This window comes from Nicotiana tomentosiformis, chromosome 5 (assembly GCF_000390325.3).
Source record: "Nicotiana tomentosiformis chromosome 5, ASM39032v3, whole genome shotgun sequence".
Taxonomy (NCBI): Eukaryota; Viridiplantae; Streptophyta; class Magnoliopsida; order Solanales; family Solanaceae; genus Nicotiana; species Nicotiana tomentosiformis.
Window position 1 is genome coordinate 47366398 of NC_090816.1, and position 20761 is coordinate 47387158.

A 20761-nucleotide genomic window follows, 5' to 3' on the forward strand; every position below is an offset into this window, starting at 1 on the left:
GGGTTTCAAAAGAATCAAAGCAAAGGCTCTTCTTCTTGGACATAAATTGCAATCAATCTTCTTCTTTAGTTTTGCTGGTATGCCTCTATTGCTCTTTCTCAATAATAATGCAATAATATTTATTAATTATAAGTTATGATTTTTTATGTACTTCAACATTTGAGTTTTAAGGATAAATTTAACTTTTTATATCATATTAATTACTAGTCAATCCTTTCCTAAACTAATCTTACTTTTCTTTTATTTTATTTTCTTTTGGACGACTCTCTAAGAATTTGAAATAGAAAGTTCATGAGTACATATGTTATGACAGTTAGGCCTAGGGAATAACTCCATTCTTGTTGTGCTGAAGAAATTAGATATTGTATCGTATTAACTTCAACTTCATAAGTACTTAAATTGTTGATATCTCGATTTGGTTAGATTAAGTTTCAATTACACCTTGAAGTGTAATTTATTTTTTGTGATTTTTAGGATCTTTTTAGTGAGGGTGGATATGATCATGAAATTTTCAAGGCTATTCCAACTCCTTAAAGTTCTGGTTTTGGTTCTGGTTCTAGTCCTCCTACGCCGAGTTCTTCTCCAAGTCCAATTATTCATGACAATATCAATCTTTCGGCAGGATCAAGCAAAGAAAAAATATTGAAAGAGGAAAAACTTATTGAGCGATTCCTTAGTATTGTTCATGTTAAAAAAACAACTTCATTTTCATTAAAAAAAAAAAGCAATCTATGATTTGCTTTTAGATCACTCATTGAGTCCATCTCAAATACGGGGATAAGGTTATGATGGAGCTAGTAACATGCAAGGAGAAATGTTGGAAGTTCTTGAATATTGTTGGGAGTTCTTTTAAGCGTAGGGATATACTACGAGAGGATCAGGCAAAGAAACTAGAGGAGCTATAAGTGCTTGGTGAAGTTCATACAGGAAGTGAACTAAATCAAGAACTTGGACTCCAAAGGCCAGGTGATACCCGATGGGGTTCTCATTTTAAGACGGTGCGTAACTTTATTGCGTTATTCACGTCAATCATTAATGTCACGACCCAAACTAACCCCTGTCGTGATGGAGCCTATCGTGGAACTACGCAAGCCGACTCATTTCCAAAACAAACCGATATTTTCATTTCAAAGATAATTTTAATGTTATTTAACACAAAAACCTTCGTAAGGGAGTTCCAATCAAAATAAAAGTGCGGAAGGAAAAGTCCGACATCGGTATGTCACTAGTCATGAGCATCTACTACAATCTATCTAACAATATCAAGGCTAAGTCAGTCTGGAAAATAGCTAAATACAACTAGAGGAAGATAAGAGGGAGAAGAGCAGGGCTGTGATCGCCAGGCAGCTACCTTGTTATCCCCGGGAAAATCTGCAATCAGAACAATCAACAATCACTACAGTGTCCAGCTACACCTGAATTTGTACATAAGGTGCAGGGAGTAACGTGAGTACGCCAACTCAGTATGTAACAACAATAAATAAAGCCTGAGCAGTAGTGACGAGCAATAAAGCATATAACGTTCATATAAGGAAATCTCAGTAAAATACCACATGCTTTCAAAATCAGGATTTGAAACAAAACATCTCGTTTAAACCCAGTTCCAGTAAAAAAAAATCATTTAAAGATATTTTTCAACAGTTTTCAAACAGAGAAAAAATGCAAAGGTCAGCAAAAATAATGAAATCATAAACAACCCCTCGGGCAAAACATCACTCACATACAGCCCCTCGGGCAAACCTCACAGTCACTCGTGCCACTTGGGCATACCTCACAATCACTCTTGACACTCGGGCATACCTCACAATCACTCATGCCTCCCAGTCACTCAGCACTCGTACTCAGTAGGTACCTGTGCTCACTGGGGGTGTGTACAGACTCCGGAGGGGCTCCTTCAGCCCAAGCGCTATATCAAGCCAAATAATGGCATAATCACTCAGGCCCTCGACCGATATCAAACATGCTGCGGCGTGCAGCCCGATCCCATAAATATCCTCACAAATCAGGCCCTCAGCCTCACTCAGTCATAAAACCTCTTAAGACACTCGGGCATTTCAGTAAAAAACAGGGCATTCGGCCCAAAACAATATTTATATGCATCAAAATAGAGTCATAAAACTGAGTTATGCAGTAAACAAGTATAACCATGACTGAGTATAGATTTTCAATCGAAAACAATGAGAGGATAGTAAGAAAAGGCCTCTAAGGGTCCAAACAACACTGGCACAAGGCCCAAACATGGTATTCAGCCAAATTTACAGAAACTCTTTCGAAAACATATAAGTATCATATAGTTTCAACAGAGTATGCAATTTTACAGTTGTTATGGGACGGACCAAGTCACAATCCCCAATGGTGCACGCTCACACGCCCGTCACCTAGCATGTGCGGCACTAAAAATAGTAGAATGATTCAAAAATCCGGGGTTTCGTACCCTCAGGACTAGATTTACAATCGTTACTTATCTCAAACCGGTCAAATCTCTACCCCGCAATGCTCTTGCCTCTTGACTTGGCCTCCAAATGCTCCAAATCTATTCACAATCAGTACAATACCATCAATATATGCTAATGGAATGAATTCCACAAGAAAAGCTATAAAATAAGATCAAAACCCGAAATTGGCTCAAACCCGGCCCCCGGGCCCACATCTCAAAATCCGCCAAAATTTACAAAACTAGAAAGCTCATTCACTCACGAGTCTAACCATACCAAATTCATTAAAATCCAACATCGTTTGGTCTTTCAAATCTTTAAATTACTTCTCCAAATATCCCAAGCCCTAACCCCTCATTTTCACTAATTACAATGATTAAATAACGGAAAATTACCATATATACAAGTATTAGGGCTCAAGTAACTTACCTCAATGAAAAATCCTTGATTCCATATTCAAATCTCTCCCAAAAGCTCCAAAACCGAATAGAAAAATGGCGGAAATGAACCAAAATTCGCGAAGTGCTATCTATACATTATGCCCAGATTTTCGCACCCGCGGCCTATTCCACGCGCCTGCGGGACCACACATGCGGTTGAAAATCCTCGCACCTTCGAGACTCACTTAAACTCTCAGCCTCCGCACCTGCGCCCAGGTCTCGCACCTGTGGGCTCGCAGGTGCGGCCAAATCCTTGGCCTCCCATTTTCTGCATCTACGCCCCAGGTCTCTCAATGCGACAGACTTCTCGCACATGCGCATCCTGCCTAGCCCAGAACTGTCTGCACCTGCGAACTCCCCACGCACGCCAACGGCTCTTTCTTCCGCATGTGCGAATATAGCAGTAGCAGCAGCTTCAGCTGCATTTTCCAACTTCGACAAATCCGTTAACTACCCGAAATTACCCTGAGGCCCTCGGGACCTCAATCAAAAATACCAACAAGGCATATATCAACATACCAACTTAGTCGAACCTTCAAATCACTCAAAACAACATCAAATCATCAAATTACCCTCGGATTCAAGCCCAAGAACTTCTAAATTTCTAAATTCGGCAACCGATGCCGAAACCAACCAAACCACGTCCGAATGACCTCAAATTTTGCACACACATCACAAATAACACTACGAACCTACTCCAACTTCCAAAATTCTATTCTGACCCCGATATCTAATTTTCCACTGCCGATCGAAATTGCCAAATTTCCAATTTTGCCAATTCAAGCCTAATTCTATCACGGACCTCCAAATTATATTTCGGACGCACTCCTAAGTCCAAAAATAGCTAACGGAGCTAACGGAACCATCAAAATTCAAATCCGAGATAGTTTATATATAGGTCAACATCCGGTTGACATTTCCAACTTAAGTTTCTACTTAAGAGACTAAGTGTCTCAATTCACTCTGAAACCACTCCGGTCCCGAACTAACTAATCCGATATAACATAATATAGCTGAATAACATAAAAAAAGTAGAAATGAGAAAAATGGAGCTATAACTCTCGAAACAACCGGCCGGGTCGCTACAATTAATGTACTTGAGTTTCTTGCAAGTGAGGGTGCAAATTATCTTGAGAGATCAGTGGAAAAAGGTCTAGTGAATGACATAAGATCTTTTGAGTTTGTGCATATGATGTATTTGATGTTAAAATTATTAGCAATCACAAATGATTTGAATATGGCTTTGCAAAGAGAAGATCAGGATATTGTAAATTCTATGAAGCTTGTTGGTTTCGCCAAGGGGAAATTGCAAGTGATAAGAGAATCTAAATGGAAATCTTTGATAGATGACGCCTCTTCATTTTGTGCCAAGCATGATATTGTGATCCCTGAAATGGATAAGAACTATCATCTTGGAAAGTCAAAACGTAGGAGTTCAAGTGTTACATATTCTCATCATTTGCGTGTCGAAGTTTTTAATACTATTATTGATTTGCAACTTTCGGAGCTTAACAGTCGTTTTGATACGGTGAATAGTAATCTACTTCTTGGTATGGCTAGTTTGAGTCCGGATAATTCTTTTGCAAATTATGATAAAGACAGAATTATGAAACTTGTACACTTTATCCTCTTGAGTTTAGTGGTTCAAACTTGAAGATCTCAGTTACGAGCTTGACAACTATATTCTCTTTATGAAAGAAGACAATGATTTCTCTAACTTGAAAGGACTTGGAGATCTTTCAGAAACACTAGTTGAAACAGATTTGTACAAGATTTGGAGACTTGTGTTTTTGCTTGTAAAGCTAAGTCTGATATTGCTTCTCACTATTGCAACGGTAGAAAGAGATTTTTCTTCAATGAAGTACATCAAAAATGACTTGCGTAGCAGAATTGGTGATGAATTTTTGAATGACTGTTTAGTTTGTTATATAGAAGATGAAGTATTTCAAAAGTGTACCTAATGATGCGATTATTGATCATTTTCAAAACATGACAACCCATCGGGTACAATTGTAATGGCGATATTTATTGAATATATATTATGTTAGATGGTTCGGTACTTGTTACAAATATATTAAATATCATTGTTCGTATTTCGTTCGGTTATTATTGTATAGTACCGTGAGGTATATCCTAGAGTCTAAATCTTGAACCCATAAAGTTAAATTCCCGGTTCCAACTCTCGCAGAAGGCATTAATCTAGGAAAACTATCGAGTTCCTACAAGAGGTCCAGCTTTAACTTTAAATATGAAAATCTTGAGAAAGCAACAAACTATTTTGATCCATCAACAAAATTAGGGCAAGGAGGAAATGGTTGTGTATACAAGGGGACTCTGCCTAATGGGAAGGTTGTTGCAGTTAAGAGACTGTTTTTCAGTACAAGGCAATGGGTTGATGAGTTCTTCAATGAGGTTAACCTCATCCATGGAATTGAACACAAAAATCTTGTCAAGTTGTTGGGTTGCAGCATTGAATTGAAGGCCCCGAGAGCCTGCTCGTTTACGAGTTTGTGCCCAGTAAGAGCCTACACCAATACCTCATTGTCCTTGGTAATTTATTATTTATCCAACTAGGAATACATGCTGCATTATCTTCTGATTGAGTTCTTGAATTTATGGTGTACTAGATAAGAACAAGATAAAGATTCTAAGTTGGGAAGAACGTTTACGTATTATAGTTGGAACAGCACAAGGCATTGCATTCCTCAAGAGCTCCAATGTACTTGTCGATGAAAATTTTAATGCCAAAATTGCTGATTTTGGACTTGCTCGGTGTCTTGCAGCCGATAAAACTCATATTAGCACTGGAATTGCTGGCACATTGTAAGATACTTATCATCACAATTGTGTTATTTTAACTACTTGATGGGTGATTTTTACGTTGTATATACAGAGGATATATGGCTCCTGAGTACCTCGTAAAAGGACAGCTCACAGAAAAGGCTGATGTGATGTGTATAATAGCTATGGAGTGCTTGTTCTTGAAATTGTTTGTGGCAGAACAAACATTTCCTTGGCAGAGGATGACACTGGCTCTCTACTGCAATCTGTATGAATTAATGCTGTAAATTTCTCAATACAGTAGTCCTGTCAGTAAATAAATTAAATATTTGAACTTGTCATTTTGGTTTCAGGTGTGGAAACTCTATACAACAAATCAGGTGACTGAAGCATTAGACCCTATCTTGAAAGGCGATTTTCCGCAAGAAGAGGCATTAAAAGTCCTCAAAGTGGGGTAGGTTGTCCAAATGCTAAACTACATTTGGACAACCAATTCCGAAACCATGCCAACCACCCTTCTTAAATTCAAACAGCAGTAGGAAAAGCTTAGTCTCCAATGCACTCTTTAAACTAGCTGAATCTTATACTTAGGAGATCCCAAGATCTAGGTTCATGAGATCAAACAAAGTCATTAGTGATGGTTCAACATTGTCAAATAAAATTTTGGTCCATTCTCGTGATGAGACATTATTCAGTACCAAGGATAAAGCGTTAAGGTTTTTTAATGGTTTCTAAGTTTGATACGGTGTATATCAAATAGTATATCTACGGGATGACACGTTTATGAATCACCTACGTAAGTGTGAAGTGTAAGCCGCTTCAAGGAGAATTTTGTAAGGCCAATTCTCTATGCAATTATTAAACCAGGCGGTGTTCATGGCTGAAACGAACACAACAATGAGAGCCAAAGACGGTTAAGGGTTGATTGTGTGACTTATGGTTGTCTAGTTATACACTTAAGTTTGACGGTTCAACAATATCAAATCTACCGATTGACCGAGTATATCTGACATAAGTTCACTACGGAAAGTTTAAAGGGAAACCTACTTATCCAGATACGATTAATCCTTCTTTGCGAATCACAGAGTTTTCATGCATATTTTATGACCATTCTCCATTCATGTGAGGGATTGTTGGGTTTTTTCTAAATGGTGTGAATGTGAAATGGAAGAGGCACCTCTTGGATTGCACTTATTCATCTCACCCTTTCATTGTCTATAAATTTAGAGGCTTTGCCTCATTTTTCATACACAGAAAAATTTGAAAACTTCTCCTCTCTTATCTACATTGTTGCACTATTTTTTCAAAACAAATATATAAATGTCAAGTGTGATTTGATCCGTTTCTTGAGTTCGCTGAAGTTCTGTAATTTTGATTGCCAGTATTACAGAATGGTTTTTTCGTTCTATCCTCGAAAGAAGTAATCCATAACCTTGGGCAATAATAAGGGGATTAAATTTCTTAAGGGCACACAAGCAACTTGTGGGCTTGAAAAATATTTTATGTTTTGTTTTGTTGAACTAACATTTCCTTACTTCTTTAATTTTCTGATTTTGAACACGGTAATACTAACAATTTTTGTACTGTTAAAACTAGTTGTGATGATAGAGGAAGAGATATTGCATTTTTATGATTTGTTTGCTGAGTAAATGATACAAAAAATGTATACAGAAGCAGAGGGACATACATCGTCTTCATAAAGTTGTGCGAATTGCTAATAGCTAACTTCTTGTTCACGCTTTTGTCAAATATCACTATAACAAAAGTGATATTTAGCCACTATACAAAATTCATCACTAATTATTTACATTTCGTGACAAAAATTACATTTCGTCTTTAAATATACGAGTCTTATACTTTTACTGACAAAACATAAAATTTTGTAGCAAAGTTTTGTCTACTAAAGTTTTCCTTCTAAAATTGAGTTGGCGCCAATTATTAAGAAATATTAGTCACGAATTCGAAGTGTACATATTAAAATTTTATCGGATCAAATTCATATGAAATTTGGGCAAAATCCTAAATTTAAGATACTACAAGTAGAGTCATCGAGGTTTTCTTGGAGGCTACTCTATCTGAAACCCTAACTTGGAGGTTACTCTACCTGAAACCCTAACTTGGAGGGTACTGTACCCAAAATCTTAGCTACACCTATAAAAATGGACCACATATTCCCTTTGAAAGCATCTCGAAAATCCATAAAAATACATGAAATATTCACAAAGAGATCAAAGATATCAAATATTGTATTTCTCAAAGTCGCCGAAGTGATTCAACAGATTTTCTTCCTTTTCATGGAGATCAAATACATTCTAAGGAAGTTCGCATCATCCTACGTTCGAGAAATACGCTGGTGAAGCCCTCGAATTATAGAGAACGATCTAGAGAGAAGAATCAAGGGAACAAATAGAATTGTACCCGCATCATTTTAATTATCAATAAAATTATATTTCTTCATATTTATATTGTGGTTACAATTTATTTTGTATCACAAATAATTTATTGCAAACAATAAGTTATTAGCGACACATTTTTTTGTCATTAATGATTTATCCAATTAGCGACGAAACATTATTTGTCTTAAAACTAATTAAATTTTGGACACGAAAATGTTTCGTCACAAAAAATATATTGTTACAATAGTGACGAATTATTTAACGACGATTCTAAAGTTTTGTTTATATATATATATATATATATTATTACTTTAAGGCTAATTGCATTTGAAATTGAAATAACCATCTTTGAAAAGTATTAAGTTCGAGAAACTAGAACCCCATTTTTAGTTATGATAGAAATTTTAGGAACGTTTTTCTTTCTAGCACAATTCAATTTCTTGTTGGAAAGTATCAAGTTTATTTAATTTCAAGTAGGACACGAATCTTTCATTTTGGTTGTTTATAAAAACTTTATGCCATGAATTTGCCTTAAGTTTCAAATTAATGTACCCTTTCTTTTAAAAGCAGTAGATTTTATGTTATTATTGTTGGTGGTGATGTTTGAAAAGCAGTAGATTTTTTTTTAAAGTTTTAAAGTTCTTTATTATAATTTCCCAAATTAAATTTAAAATAAAATATTTTAACTAATAGAATGCAATTACTTATAAGTAATGGTGGAGTCAGTAAAAGATGAGACAACAACTAAATATTTTTCTCTCTCTAGAAGTGGTTCCTCTCTAGAAACAAGTCCACACACACATTCACACTCCACTTATTCAAGGCACTTCAACCATGAACTCAAACACTCATCGGTTCCAATTATTCCACCCAAACCACCAGACATAGAAAAGGATCTTCCAACTGTAGAAAGTGAGCAAAAATTTCAATAACAACACTGCTTCAATATTATTTGTAAGCGGATATATGGATTGACTTGAGTCGTGCTAGACACTGTCCTAAGAAATTATTTTAGCGGTGTAAAATATCTTTCCAAGATTAAACAAGACTACTTTTATTTAAGAGGATACATGAATTAACAAAATTAAATTACAAACCCAACTAGCTAGTAGGAAAAGTAAATAAGAAAGGAAACAACTAATATTTAATATTGGACAACAAAGGAAGAAGAGAGGCGTGAAAGGAAATGAAAGAATTGATGTTTCAGTTATATCAAATTGGCTAAAGGGAAGTCCCTTTTATAGGCAAAAAGCTTAAGGCTTTTCTTGCCATTTGTCAAGTTTAATTGTCAAACATTTACATGTATCTAGCCATCACATGCCATCAATTGCCACTATTTTGTTGTTAGAAGGACACATGGACAAAATGAGACATTTGTCCAAAGAAGCTTTGAAATACTGATACACTCCCCCACTATTTCAAAGGTTTATAACAAATGGAGTATGACTTGCTGGATTTGTATGGTTCAAATGCAATAGGTTTGGTATCTTTTGGACTATGAACCAAATTTAGACTGATAAAGCTTAACTTACAGAATTACTGGTGAAATATAATATTTTTATGAATTAATAATTCTTATTGTAAGTCAGTGATTTTATCAATCATATTTTGACCATCACAATTTTGCTGTTCAATGCGGTTTTGCGCCACTTGGCCATGCGCGTGCCTGGTTATTCATTAGAGCTCTAGAGACTAGGCCAAAATCTCATAGGAGCGGCCCCACTCCACTCTCATATAGGTGAATTCATCAAGTATATACTGCTTTTAAACACACAATCCATAAGGAATATGAATTTCATTAAGAGTTATAACTCAACCTCTCAACTAGTAGCAGTCAAGCACTCTCTTTTAGTGCTTCAGTGTCAATATCAACTTGTTATTACCCATATGAACCTACTTCATGGGATCTTCAATCACATAGGTTGGGTTACCATCTCTATTAACAACATGTCGGCCTTAACCTCATCTCTTTTGAGGTTTGAAGAATTAATTTTCTTCCCACGGGTTTAGTCAGAGGATCGGCCAAATTAACTTCTGACTTCACATAATCAATAAAAATTATTCCATCTCTCAGCAGCTGCTTTATGACATCATGTCTCAATTTCATGTGTCTACTTTTACAATTATAAGATTTATTCTTTGCTATAGCTATTGCCGCTTGGCAATCACAATGTATAGACACATGAGGCAATACATTCTTTATTAAAGGGATATTAGTTAAGAAGTTTCTTAGCCAATCAACCTTAGAACCAGCTAACTCTAGAGCTACAAACTCTGATTCCATAGTCGATCTAGCAATGATCGTCTGTTTAGCTGATTTTCACGATATTGCACCACCACAAAGGGTGAATACATAACCACTAGTGGATTTTGTCTCATCTGAATGAGAGATCCAGTTTGCATCACTGTACCGGAAATCTACTATATAGGATACCATAATTCATGATTTCTCTCAAATATTTTATTAGTCTAGCTAATGCACACCAATGCTCTCTGTTGGGATTATGAGTATATCTACTCAGTCTACACACAGCATAGGCTATATCAGGCCTTGTAAAATTTATTAAATGCATCAGACTCCTAATAATCTGAGCATATTTAGACAAAGCAATTGGGTCACCATTATTCTTTTACAATTGAGAATTAGCATCAAAAGGAGTGCCCACAAGTGTGACATTAAAATATTCAAACTTCTTAAGAAATCTATCAACATAATGTTCTAGTGACAACATTATTCCATCTTCACTCCTTATAACTTTAACTCCCAATATTTTATTTACTTCACCCAGATCTTTCATATCAAAATTAGCAGACATAAATAATTTAGTACTTTGCACAATATTTAAACTTGTACCAAATATAAACATATCATCAACATATATGCATATTATCACATAATTATTGTCTACCACTTTAGTATAAACACATTTATCCACCTCCACTGAAGAAAAACCGTCTCTTAGTAAGACTTGTTTAAATTTCTCATACCACTGCTTAGGAGCTTGTTTAAGGCCATAAAGAGATTTAATTAATTTACAAATTTTATTTTCTTGTCCAGGAATGACACAGCCTTCAGGTTGAACCATATAAATTTCTTCTTCTAAATCACCATTTAAAAAAGTTGTTTTGACATCCATTTGATGGATAAAAAGCTTATGGATAGAAGCTAAGGCAATTAAAACTCGAATAGAAAGAATTCTAGTCACTGGTGCAAACGTATCAAAATAATCTATATTTTATTTTTGAGAAAATTCTTTTGCTACTAACTGAGCTTTATATTTATCTAAAGATCCACCAGGCTTAAATTTTCTTTTAAAAATCCATTTACAACCAATAGGCTTTGCACCAGGAGGTAAATCAGTTAAAATCCATGTGTTATTTTTCAAAATAGCATCGACTCAACTTTTATTGCCTCTTTCCAATATTTAGTATCTGAAGAAGATATAGCCTCAAAATAATTTACAACCAATAGGCTTTGCACCATGAGGTAAATCAGTTAAAATCCATGTGTTATTTTTCAAAATAGCATCGATTCAACTTTTATTGCCTCTTTCCAATATTTAGTATCTGAAGAAGATATAACTTCAAAATAATTTGATAGTTCATTATCGGCAAAAAAAGTTTGAAAATCATTTTCATAAGAAAAATATTCTTTCCTAGGCCTTTTGCTCCTTCTCAGTTCATCAGACAATGGATAAATATATTCAAAGAACTCAGCATTCTTTGTCTCAATTATAGTATTGTAATCAAGCACATCACTTTTAAAACAAGAAATCTATATACAGCACTATGTTCAGCATATCCAATAAGCATGCAATCAGCAGTTTTGGAACCTATTTTTCTCTTTTTAGGTTCAGGCAAAAGAACTTTAGCAAGATACCCCCACACTTTTAAATATTTCAAGTTAGGTTTATAACCCCTCCTCAATTCATAAGGAGTTTTGCCAGTTCTTCTATGTGGTATTCTATTTTTTAAGTGACAAGAAGATAATATAGCTTCACCCCACAAATTATTAGGATCATAAGAACTAACTAACATAGAGTTCATCATCTCTTTTAATGTTTTATTTTTTCTTTCAGCTACTCCATTTGACTCGGGTGAATAAGGCGGAGTTAATTCATGAATAATTCCATTTTTTTCACAAAAATCATTTAAAGAAAAATATTCTCTACCTCTATCAGATTTAATTCTCTTGATTCTTTTACTAAGTTAATTTTCAACCTCAGTTTTATAAGAAATAAAAATATTAAAAGCATCATCTTTATTTCTAAGCAAATACAACTTAGTATATCTAGAAAAATCATCAATAAAAGTCACATAATATCTTTTACTACCTCAAGTCATAGTCTACTTCAAGTTGCCTAAATCAGTGTGAATTAAAGATAACAATTCGATTTCTCTATTTACGAAAAAATAAGTCTTTTTAGTACTTTTAGCTTCAGCACATATTTCACACTTGTCAATATTATTTGAGTCTAAACCAGATATTAATCTTAGTGATTGCATTTTCTTTATATATGCAATATTAATGTGTCCTAATCTAGCATGCCATAAAGATATAGACTCAACTATATAAGCAGAAGCAGATACATTTCCATTGATAATATCAGAAACATTAAGTACAAAGAGTCCTTGGTTACAATATCCCTTTCCCACAAACACATTATTTTTGGTCATTATGATCTTATCAGATTCAAATGACACTTTTATTCCGGCTCTTCCTAATAAGGTTACAGAGATCAAGTTTGCCCTCATAGTAGGAACATGCTGTACATCAATAAGGGCTAAAGTTTTTTCCGAATTGAGTTTCAGGAGAACTTTACCCTTACCCAAGACTTTTGTAGTACTTGAATCTCCGAGGTAGACCTCTTCTATATCATCCTCTACAGGAGTATAAGAGAAAAATGCTTCTCGATTTGCACAAATATGTCGAGTAGCCCCAGAGTCTACCACCCATTCTTTTGCATGTGCTACAATATTTACTTGAGAAATGACAGCTGCAATAATATCACCTCCTTCAGCTAAGTTAGCCTTAGGAGTATTAGTTTTTTCTTTGTCATTTTCTGCTCTGTACCTGCACTATAAAGCATGATGTTCTAGTTTTCCACAAACAAAACAAGAGCCATTTTTCCTTTAAAGGTTAGGATTTTTAGGCTTGTAACCTTGAGACTTATTCTCGTACCTTTTGCGGTTGTTGTTGTTGCTTTGTACTGAGTTGGCTTTAAGAGCTGTCATCCTAACTTTGGCAGATTTTTTTCTGTTGGAATCTTCAATTAGGATGTGGGTCACAATTTCTTCAATAGTGAAATTTTTTTGTTTGTGCTTTAAGTTATTTTTGTAGTCACTCAATGAGTCAGGCAGCTTCTCAATTAGCACTCCAACATCAAACTTTTTTGGTAATAACATTCATTCAGCCTTCAAGTCTTCTAGCAATTTTTGATATTCGTTGATTTGAATGTTCATCTCTTTATCATCTTTCATCTGCCATTGATAAAATTTTTCTACTAAATTTTTTTATTTTGTTGCATCTTCAGCAGTGAGTTTTTTTAATTAAGGCTTCCCAGATAGGTTTTTCTTCCTTATAACTGCAATACATGTCAAATAGTTTATTAGATATAGTTTGCAATATGGTATGACGGCATACCTTGTTGGCATGTTGCCATGATTTCACTATTTATTATCAGTGTCTGAACTAGTTTGTGGATGCAGCTGTGCATATGCAACACCATGGACATCAAGAAGTGAGAAAATACGTTTTTGCCAACACTTGAAATTTTCATTGGTGAAAATTTCAATATTTGACATATCTGGAAATGGCCTGGCATATGGCTGTGCAACTGGGGCAGGAGCAGCGGAGGAAGCACCAATATTGGTGGTATCATTAGTATTTTCAGCATCAGTATTGTTTGCCATAGTTTCTTAGATTATAGAAAGTGAGAGAAAAAATTTCAATAACAACACTGCTTTAATTTTATTTGTAAGCGGATATACAGATTGACTTGAGTCGTGCTAGGCACTATCCTAAGAAACTATTTCAGCAGTGTGAAATGTCTTTCCAGGATTAAACAAGCCTACCTCTATTTAAGAGGATACAAGAATCAGCAAAATTAAAATATAAGCCCAGCTAGCTAGTAAGAAAATTAAATAAGAAAGGAAACAACTAATATTTAATATTGGACAACAAAGGAAGAAGAGAGGCGTGAAAGGAAATGAAAGAATTGACGTTTCTGTTGTATCAAATTGGCTGAAGGGAAGTCCCTTTTATAGGCAAAAAGCTTAAGGCTTTTCTTGCCATTTGTCAAGTTTAATTGTCAAAAACTTACATGCATCTTGCCAGCAGATGCCATCAATTGCCACTATTTTGTTGTTTGAAGGACACATGGACAAAATGAGACATTTGTCCAAAGAAGCTTTGAAATACTGCCGCACCAACTTTTGCATTACTACTACATCTACAACTAAAAACATTTACTCCTTCAAAGATAAACTCCTTTCCCATGAAAACATATTAGATACCCAAATTAATACCACCACACACGCATTTGATTATACCCAACCAATGACTGTTGAATACACCCCAACTCAATCTCGACTAAGCTAAAAAGTATTGCGCTAACAGAAGAGGATAAAGATAGAATGTATTCCCCTTGGAAATATTCCCTCATTATTAAACTACTGGGCAAGCGTGTCCTTCATCAATACCTAGCTAAAAGCTAAATTGTCCAAGACCTTTGGAAGCCATCCGAACTCTTCCAATTAATTAATCTTGGATCAGATTTTTATGTGGTTAAATTTACTAAGGAAGAAAACATGGCCAAGGTATTACAAAATGCCCCTTGGTTCATCAATGGATACTACCTCTTTGTACGCCGATGGGAGCCAAACTTTGTAGCCAGCAAAGCCAGGGAAGTCAACTCAGCAGATTGGGTACGCCTTCCCCAGCTGCCCACAGAGTTCTATGACGGGATTATACTTAGCAGACTTGGAAACTCTATAGGTTAACTTCAATTCGTGTAGACACCTGTACTAGTTCTACACTCAGAGGAAGGTATGCAAGACTATGTGTACAAATACCACCCAACCAGCTATCCAGATTGGCAATCACATCCAACAACAAGCTAGTTTACGAAGGTAAAAATTTTCTCTGTAAAAGATGTGGCAGACTTGGTCATAGCCCCAACCTACAGTTACTCCTCAGTTGAGACAATTAGTCATAAACGGGAAGGACCATGGGCCATCGATCACTTTCGCAAATTCTTCCACAAATTCACAACTACACATAGAGGAACAATGGCAGACTGTTTCCTTTCCCAAAAGTAACAGGCACAACACAAAAGAATAGAGGCAAACAACTAGTTTCTCTCAAGATGTACCATAAACGACAAGCCCATGTATAAGTGTCAAGATATTCGATACGGCGTCACGTAAGTATCTTAATACACAAAAGCTAGTCTTTAAATCAAGACACTCTGATAAAGCTACTCCTTTGGTAAACTCAACCTTCACCTACATAGCCATAAAAAAATGTTACCATCAACGCTGAAAGTCTTTAGAATCAAGGTAACCCCATCAACACTTCTAACAAATTCTCTGCTCTTCCTATCCTAGAAGATAATGAATTAGTTCAGCATAATAATCTCAATGATAAGGAATTATACGTTCAAAACTCCATTCAAGCTACTCATGAGTTGGATTTGTCGATAGTTTTGAGAACCCCATCAAGCCCCACTGCCCTCACATTCACACATGGCAAAAGCAAGCCATGCAAGGACCCTAACCCTAATGCCACAACTGACACATATAAGATAATTATTAAAAAAATACAGATTCTTTTTACCTCAAACACTCCCTAAAACTACTAGCACTCCTTTAGAGCGCTTGGCAGCAACTTCCTGCCAAGTGGCAATGCAAAACATCCCACCAATAATGGGTAAATCACCCATACAAGGCAAAGACAAGGACATGCAAACTAAATCCTTTTCAAGAGATCTGCAATCATTAGAATCTGCCCCCAAGTACCTCCATCTATTATATCTTCTCCTAAACACTATGCCTCCATCACTAAGGAACCAACAAAGGAAAATATAACTAACACTACTTTTCCAACCTTATCGTCAATCACTGCTCTCCATAATGGAGAATCAAATACCAAATCTAAATCTTTCGATCTATGTAACCAATGCCCTCCCACAGGGACACCAACCAGCGATGTGGCTGGAGAAAGGCCTACAAGGACAAGCAGTATTTTTCACACTGAATATTCAAAATTAGGAGGTTATCTTTGTACTTCAAAACCCACAGATTCTAGCAGAGCTGATCTCAAAGGGAATGAGTCTAGCAATGCCGAACTACATCAATCACCTATGGCTAACAAATGTTCTAGACCCCATAGCACTAGTCCTTTTCCACAATATACAAGCTCATTGGAATCTCCCATATCACTTATACACTCTACAGAACATGCAGTTTCTGTACCAGCTCCCCTTCTTTGTCCCACAATAAATGACCAACCCCACACTATTCCATGCATGACAACCCATCCCCCAACACTTTCCAACCCCCATGTACATTCACCAGGGACCACAACAACCCCATCCCAATGCACCAGAACAAGGAGAGCAAGGGATGGTGGAGCAAGGACAGAACATCCAGCCCCTAGCCATAACATCGTTCACAGAAATTGCAAGTCTTCACGAAGTCAAAATTATGTTATTCCACGCGATGAAGGACAAGAAATATGTTTGCATGTGTCTAATAAAACTATACAAGTGCTCCCTCGACATCAGGCATCCACTAAACAAGGCAGTGGGAAACTTTGCTGTGGTTTTGAGCCCATCAGTAAGGGGAAACACTACACCCCCTCCGATGAGCCAATTCACTACCAACCCCACCCTATTCCATCAATCAATGAATAGAACTATTAGTGTATACGGTCGAAATCGGGCATACCTGATTTCGTTGGCAGGGGAGTTTCCCCGAGGGTAACCTCATATAGATCGGGCTCGAGCTCGAAGATTGAGCATCGAGCCTAGAGATCGAAGTGTTCTATGAGATCGAGGCCAGCAACAATCTAGATCAAGCATGACTGACGTCGAGTAAGGCGTAATAACAGAATGACGAGATATCAGTAACCAGTCGAAGATCATACCAAAAATCCTGGAACGGATCAAATCAAAGCGGTTGTTAGTGCCAATCATAGGATCTACTTCCGTTATTAGAGTTGTATCTTATTTAGGATTCCTCTATTATATAAAGAGAGATCCCATTCACTTGTGAGGCAATTATTATTCACTGAGAAAAATATACATATACACTGTTTTCTTTGTTCCGAGGACATGACCCTAGATAGGGAGGTGTGGAGGTCGAGCATTAGGGTTGTAGGCTAGAGGGTAGTTGAGCATTTTTCCAGCTAGTCTGATAGAGTTTGGTCTGGGTCTGCTAGCGGTTATTATTCATCACACGATTTTTATTTCCATAATTTATTTTTTAATTTTATTATTGACATACTTATTCCACTTCCATTTATTTGTTGTCTCTTACGGTGTTAATTCTATTTGTCTAGTTTCTGTGTTGTTACAGATCTTTTGTCTCTAAGCTAAGGGTCTCCCGAAAACAGCCTCTTTACCCCCGGGTAGGGGTAAGGTCTGCGTACACTCTACCCTCCCCAGACCCCACTAGTGGGATTAATACTGGGTTGACGTTGTTGTTGTTGTTGTTGTTGTTGCTGTTTTCTTTGTTCATCACTATTCATCGTTGTTTGTTCCATCCTCTATTGTTCTTATTAACTAGCCTCGAGACTGTCTCGAGTCGAGGTCGAGGTGTTATTTGTAGACTGGTTTGATTCATTTCATTGTCTAATTTATTTATTCAATTCGTTATTTATCAATTGATACTGGATTAAATCACATATCCTTAAAATCACAGTATAAGTTTAAGTGTTACTCAATTTTTAGGGTAAACAGTTTGGCGCCCACCGTGGGGCTGAGGATAATAGTGATTGTTCAGTACTGATTCTGGTAAAACACACTATTTTATGATTGTTCTTGTCAAGCATCTTTACTTTCAGGTTAAAACATGTCAAACTCACAAAATGCATCCGTACACGATGACAATGGCCTCGGATTCCACGGTAAAAACGAAAATGTGATTGCTCCAGGAGTTGAGGTGCCCCAGGCTAATCTCGGGGAAGCACCGGTTGTCAACCCAATCAATGTCAGTTCGCACGTTACTCTAAATGCGGACCTAGGCGCAAGTCTCGATGGGAGCGTACGCAGAGAAGGCCGATCTAGTGACCAAGGAACACAAGGCAGAGGAGACGAAGGGGTCAGTCTCCAAGTGATATTCGAGATGCTTCAGGCTCAGCAAGCCGCTATTGCTCAGTTACAAAATCAACATAGAGCTCCGAATAGGGTCGAGCCGGAAATTGCTCGCCGTACTGAGCTAGTACCGAAAAGGTCGAATGGTAACGAATCAGGGACTGATCCTGCGGTAATGAAAATAATCGAGGAGCTCACTAAAAGAATTGAATCAGGGGAGAAGAGAATCGAAGCCAACGATAAAAAAGTGGAGACATACAACTCTCGAGTTGACTAGATACCGGGGCCACTACCAATCTTGAAAGGGATGGATTCGAAAAACTTTGTACAAAAGCCATTTCCTCCAAGTGCGGCTCCGAAGCCTATTCCCAAGAAGTTTTGTATGCCAGACATACCCAAATATAATGGGACCACCGATCCCAACGAGCATGTTACTTCATATACATGCACCATCAAGGGTAACAATTTAGAAGATGATGAAATCAAATCTTTGCTATTGAAAAAATTCGGAGAGACCCTTTCGAAGGGAGCAATGATTTGGTATTAGAACCTGCCACCAAATTCCATTGACTCATTTGCCATGTTAGCAGATTCTTTCATAAAGGCACACGCCGGGGCCATAAAGGTTGCAACGAGGAAATCAGACCTTTTAAAGGTAAGACAAAGGGATAATGAAATACTGAGGGAGTTCGTGTCCCGATTTCAAATGGAACGCATGGAGTTGCCACCGGTCACAGATGATTGGGCCATTCAAGCTTTCACCCAAGGTTTGAACGAGCGGAGTTTGATAGCATCACATTAGTTGAAACAAAATTTGATCGAGTATCCAGCTGTAACTTGGGAAGATGTGCACAATCGATATCAATCGAAGATCAGGGTAGATGACGACCAATTAGGAGCCCCTTCCAGTTGACTACATCCAAGCATGTCGGCAGTAAAAATCAAAGAGATGTTGACAGGGAGCCAAGATCGAATAGAGACCGATATCAACCATAAACCGCTAATCAAAGGAACAATGGTTCAGAAATGCAATACCGCCCGGAATGATCGAAGAAGTGATCGAGGACAGAATTCTCGGGGACTTATGAGCAAAAGTGGTTTTGACAAGTATGTCGGTCCCACAGAGGCACCTGGGTTATCAGAATATAACTTTAGTATCGATGCATCGGGCATTGTATCAGCAATCGGAAGGATCAAAGATACTAGGTTGCCCAGACCCATACAAACCGATCCTTCCCAAAGAAACCCAAATTTGATGTGCAAGTATCATGACACGCATGGTCACAAGACCGAGGATTGCAGGCAATTAAGGGAGGAGGTAGCCCATCTATTCAATGAGGTCCACCTTCGAGATTTCCTCAGCGATCGAGCTAAGAATCATTTCATAGAAAGGGACGCCAATAGGAAAAATGAACAGGAGGAACCCCAACATGTCATTCATATGATCGTCGGTGGGGTCGACGTCCCACATGGACCTATATTCAAACGCACTAAGGTGTCAATTACTAGGGAAAAACAAACCCGAGATTATGTGCCCGAAGGCACTTTATCATTTAACGACGAAGAAGCAGAAGGTATTTCTCAGCCCCACAATGACGCTTTGGTAATTTCTGTCTTATAAAATAAAGTTCAAGTTAAGTGTGTTTTAGTGGATCCAGGTAGCTCGGCATATATAATTAGATCGAGGGTCGTGGAGCAGCTCGGCCTAAAAAATCAAATCAAACCTGCATCTCGGGTCTTAAACGGCTTCAATATGGCCAATGAAACAACTAAAGGGGAGATTATTCTACCGGTGAACGTGGCTGGAACCATTCAAGATACCAAGTTCCATGTAATCGAGGGTGGTATGAGGTACAATTCCCTACTCGGAAGGCCTTGGATCCACAATATGAGGGCAGTGCCTTCGACTCTCCACCAAATGATAAAATTCCCGACGTCGGCCGGTGTAAAAATAATATACGGGGAGCAGCATGTTGCAAAGAAAATATTTGCGGTCGATGAGGTAACACCGATATCGACACTATCAACCTCAGAAAGGTCGAGCATCAAAGATAAATAGGAAGTCAAATAGCAATCACAGCCACCAGCCTTGACTGAATCAGGGAAGCAAGAGATAGAAGAAGAAGAGGATGATTTTCTGACCCCTCAAACTTTTATTGTTCCCGAAGATTCTGACGCTACCAAATCAACGGTCGAAGAGTTGGAACAGGTTATATTGATCGAGTACCAGCCCGAGCGAAAGGTATACCCAGGAATGAGATTAACCCCCGAACTCAGGAAAAAGCTTATTTAATTTCTTATTGATAACATAGATTATTTTACTTGGTCCCATTTAGACATGACAGGGATCCCACCGGAGATAACGATGCATCGGCTAAGCCTGGACCCTAGGT

At 37.2% G+C, this 20761-nt stretch overlaps 1 protein-coding gene and 1 long non-coding RNA gene across 2 annotated transcripts; both read left to right on the plus strand.

Moving 5' to 3' along the window:
• The first annotated feature begins 4112 nt into the window (after positions 1-4112).
• On the plus strand, positions 4113-4836 carry LOC138892291 (uncharacterized). The gene is made up of 2 exons (XM_070175998.1): positions 4113-4403; positions 4516-4836. Exons 1-2 carry the CDS (start codon positions 4113-4115, stop codon positions 4834-4836), a joined length of 612 nt encoding a protein of 203 aa, XP_070032099.1.
• Positions 4837-5571: 735 nt separating this feature from the next.
• On the plus strand, positions 5572-6132 carry LOC108945459 (uncharacterized). Its single transcript, XR_011408114.1, has 3 exons — positions 5572-5698; positions 5769-5924; positions 6010-6132. It is a non-coding gene; the product is annotated as an uncharacterized lncRNA (long non-coding RNA).
• The last annotated feature ends 14629 nt before the right edge of the window (positions 6133-20761 follow it).

What these genes read in the sequence shown, in the direction of transcription:
- LOC138892291 (XM_070175998.1), top strand. Translation starts at nt 4,113, where the DNA reads ATGGCTTTGCAAAGAGAAGATCAGGATATTGTAAATTCTATGAAGCTT. An exon ending in TTAACAGTCGTTTTGATACG is followed by an intron (nt 4,404 to 4,515) that starts GTGAATAGTAAT and finishes TCTTGAGTTTAG; the next exon opens with TGGTTCAAACTTGAAGATCT.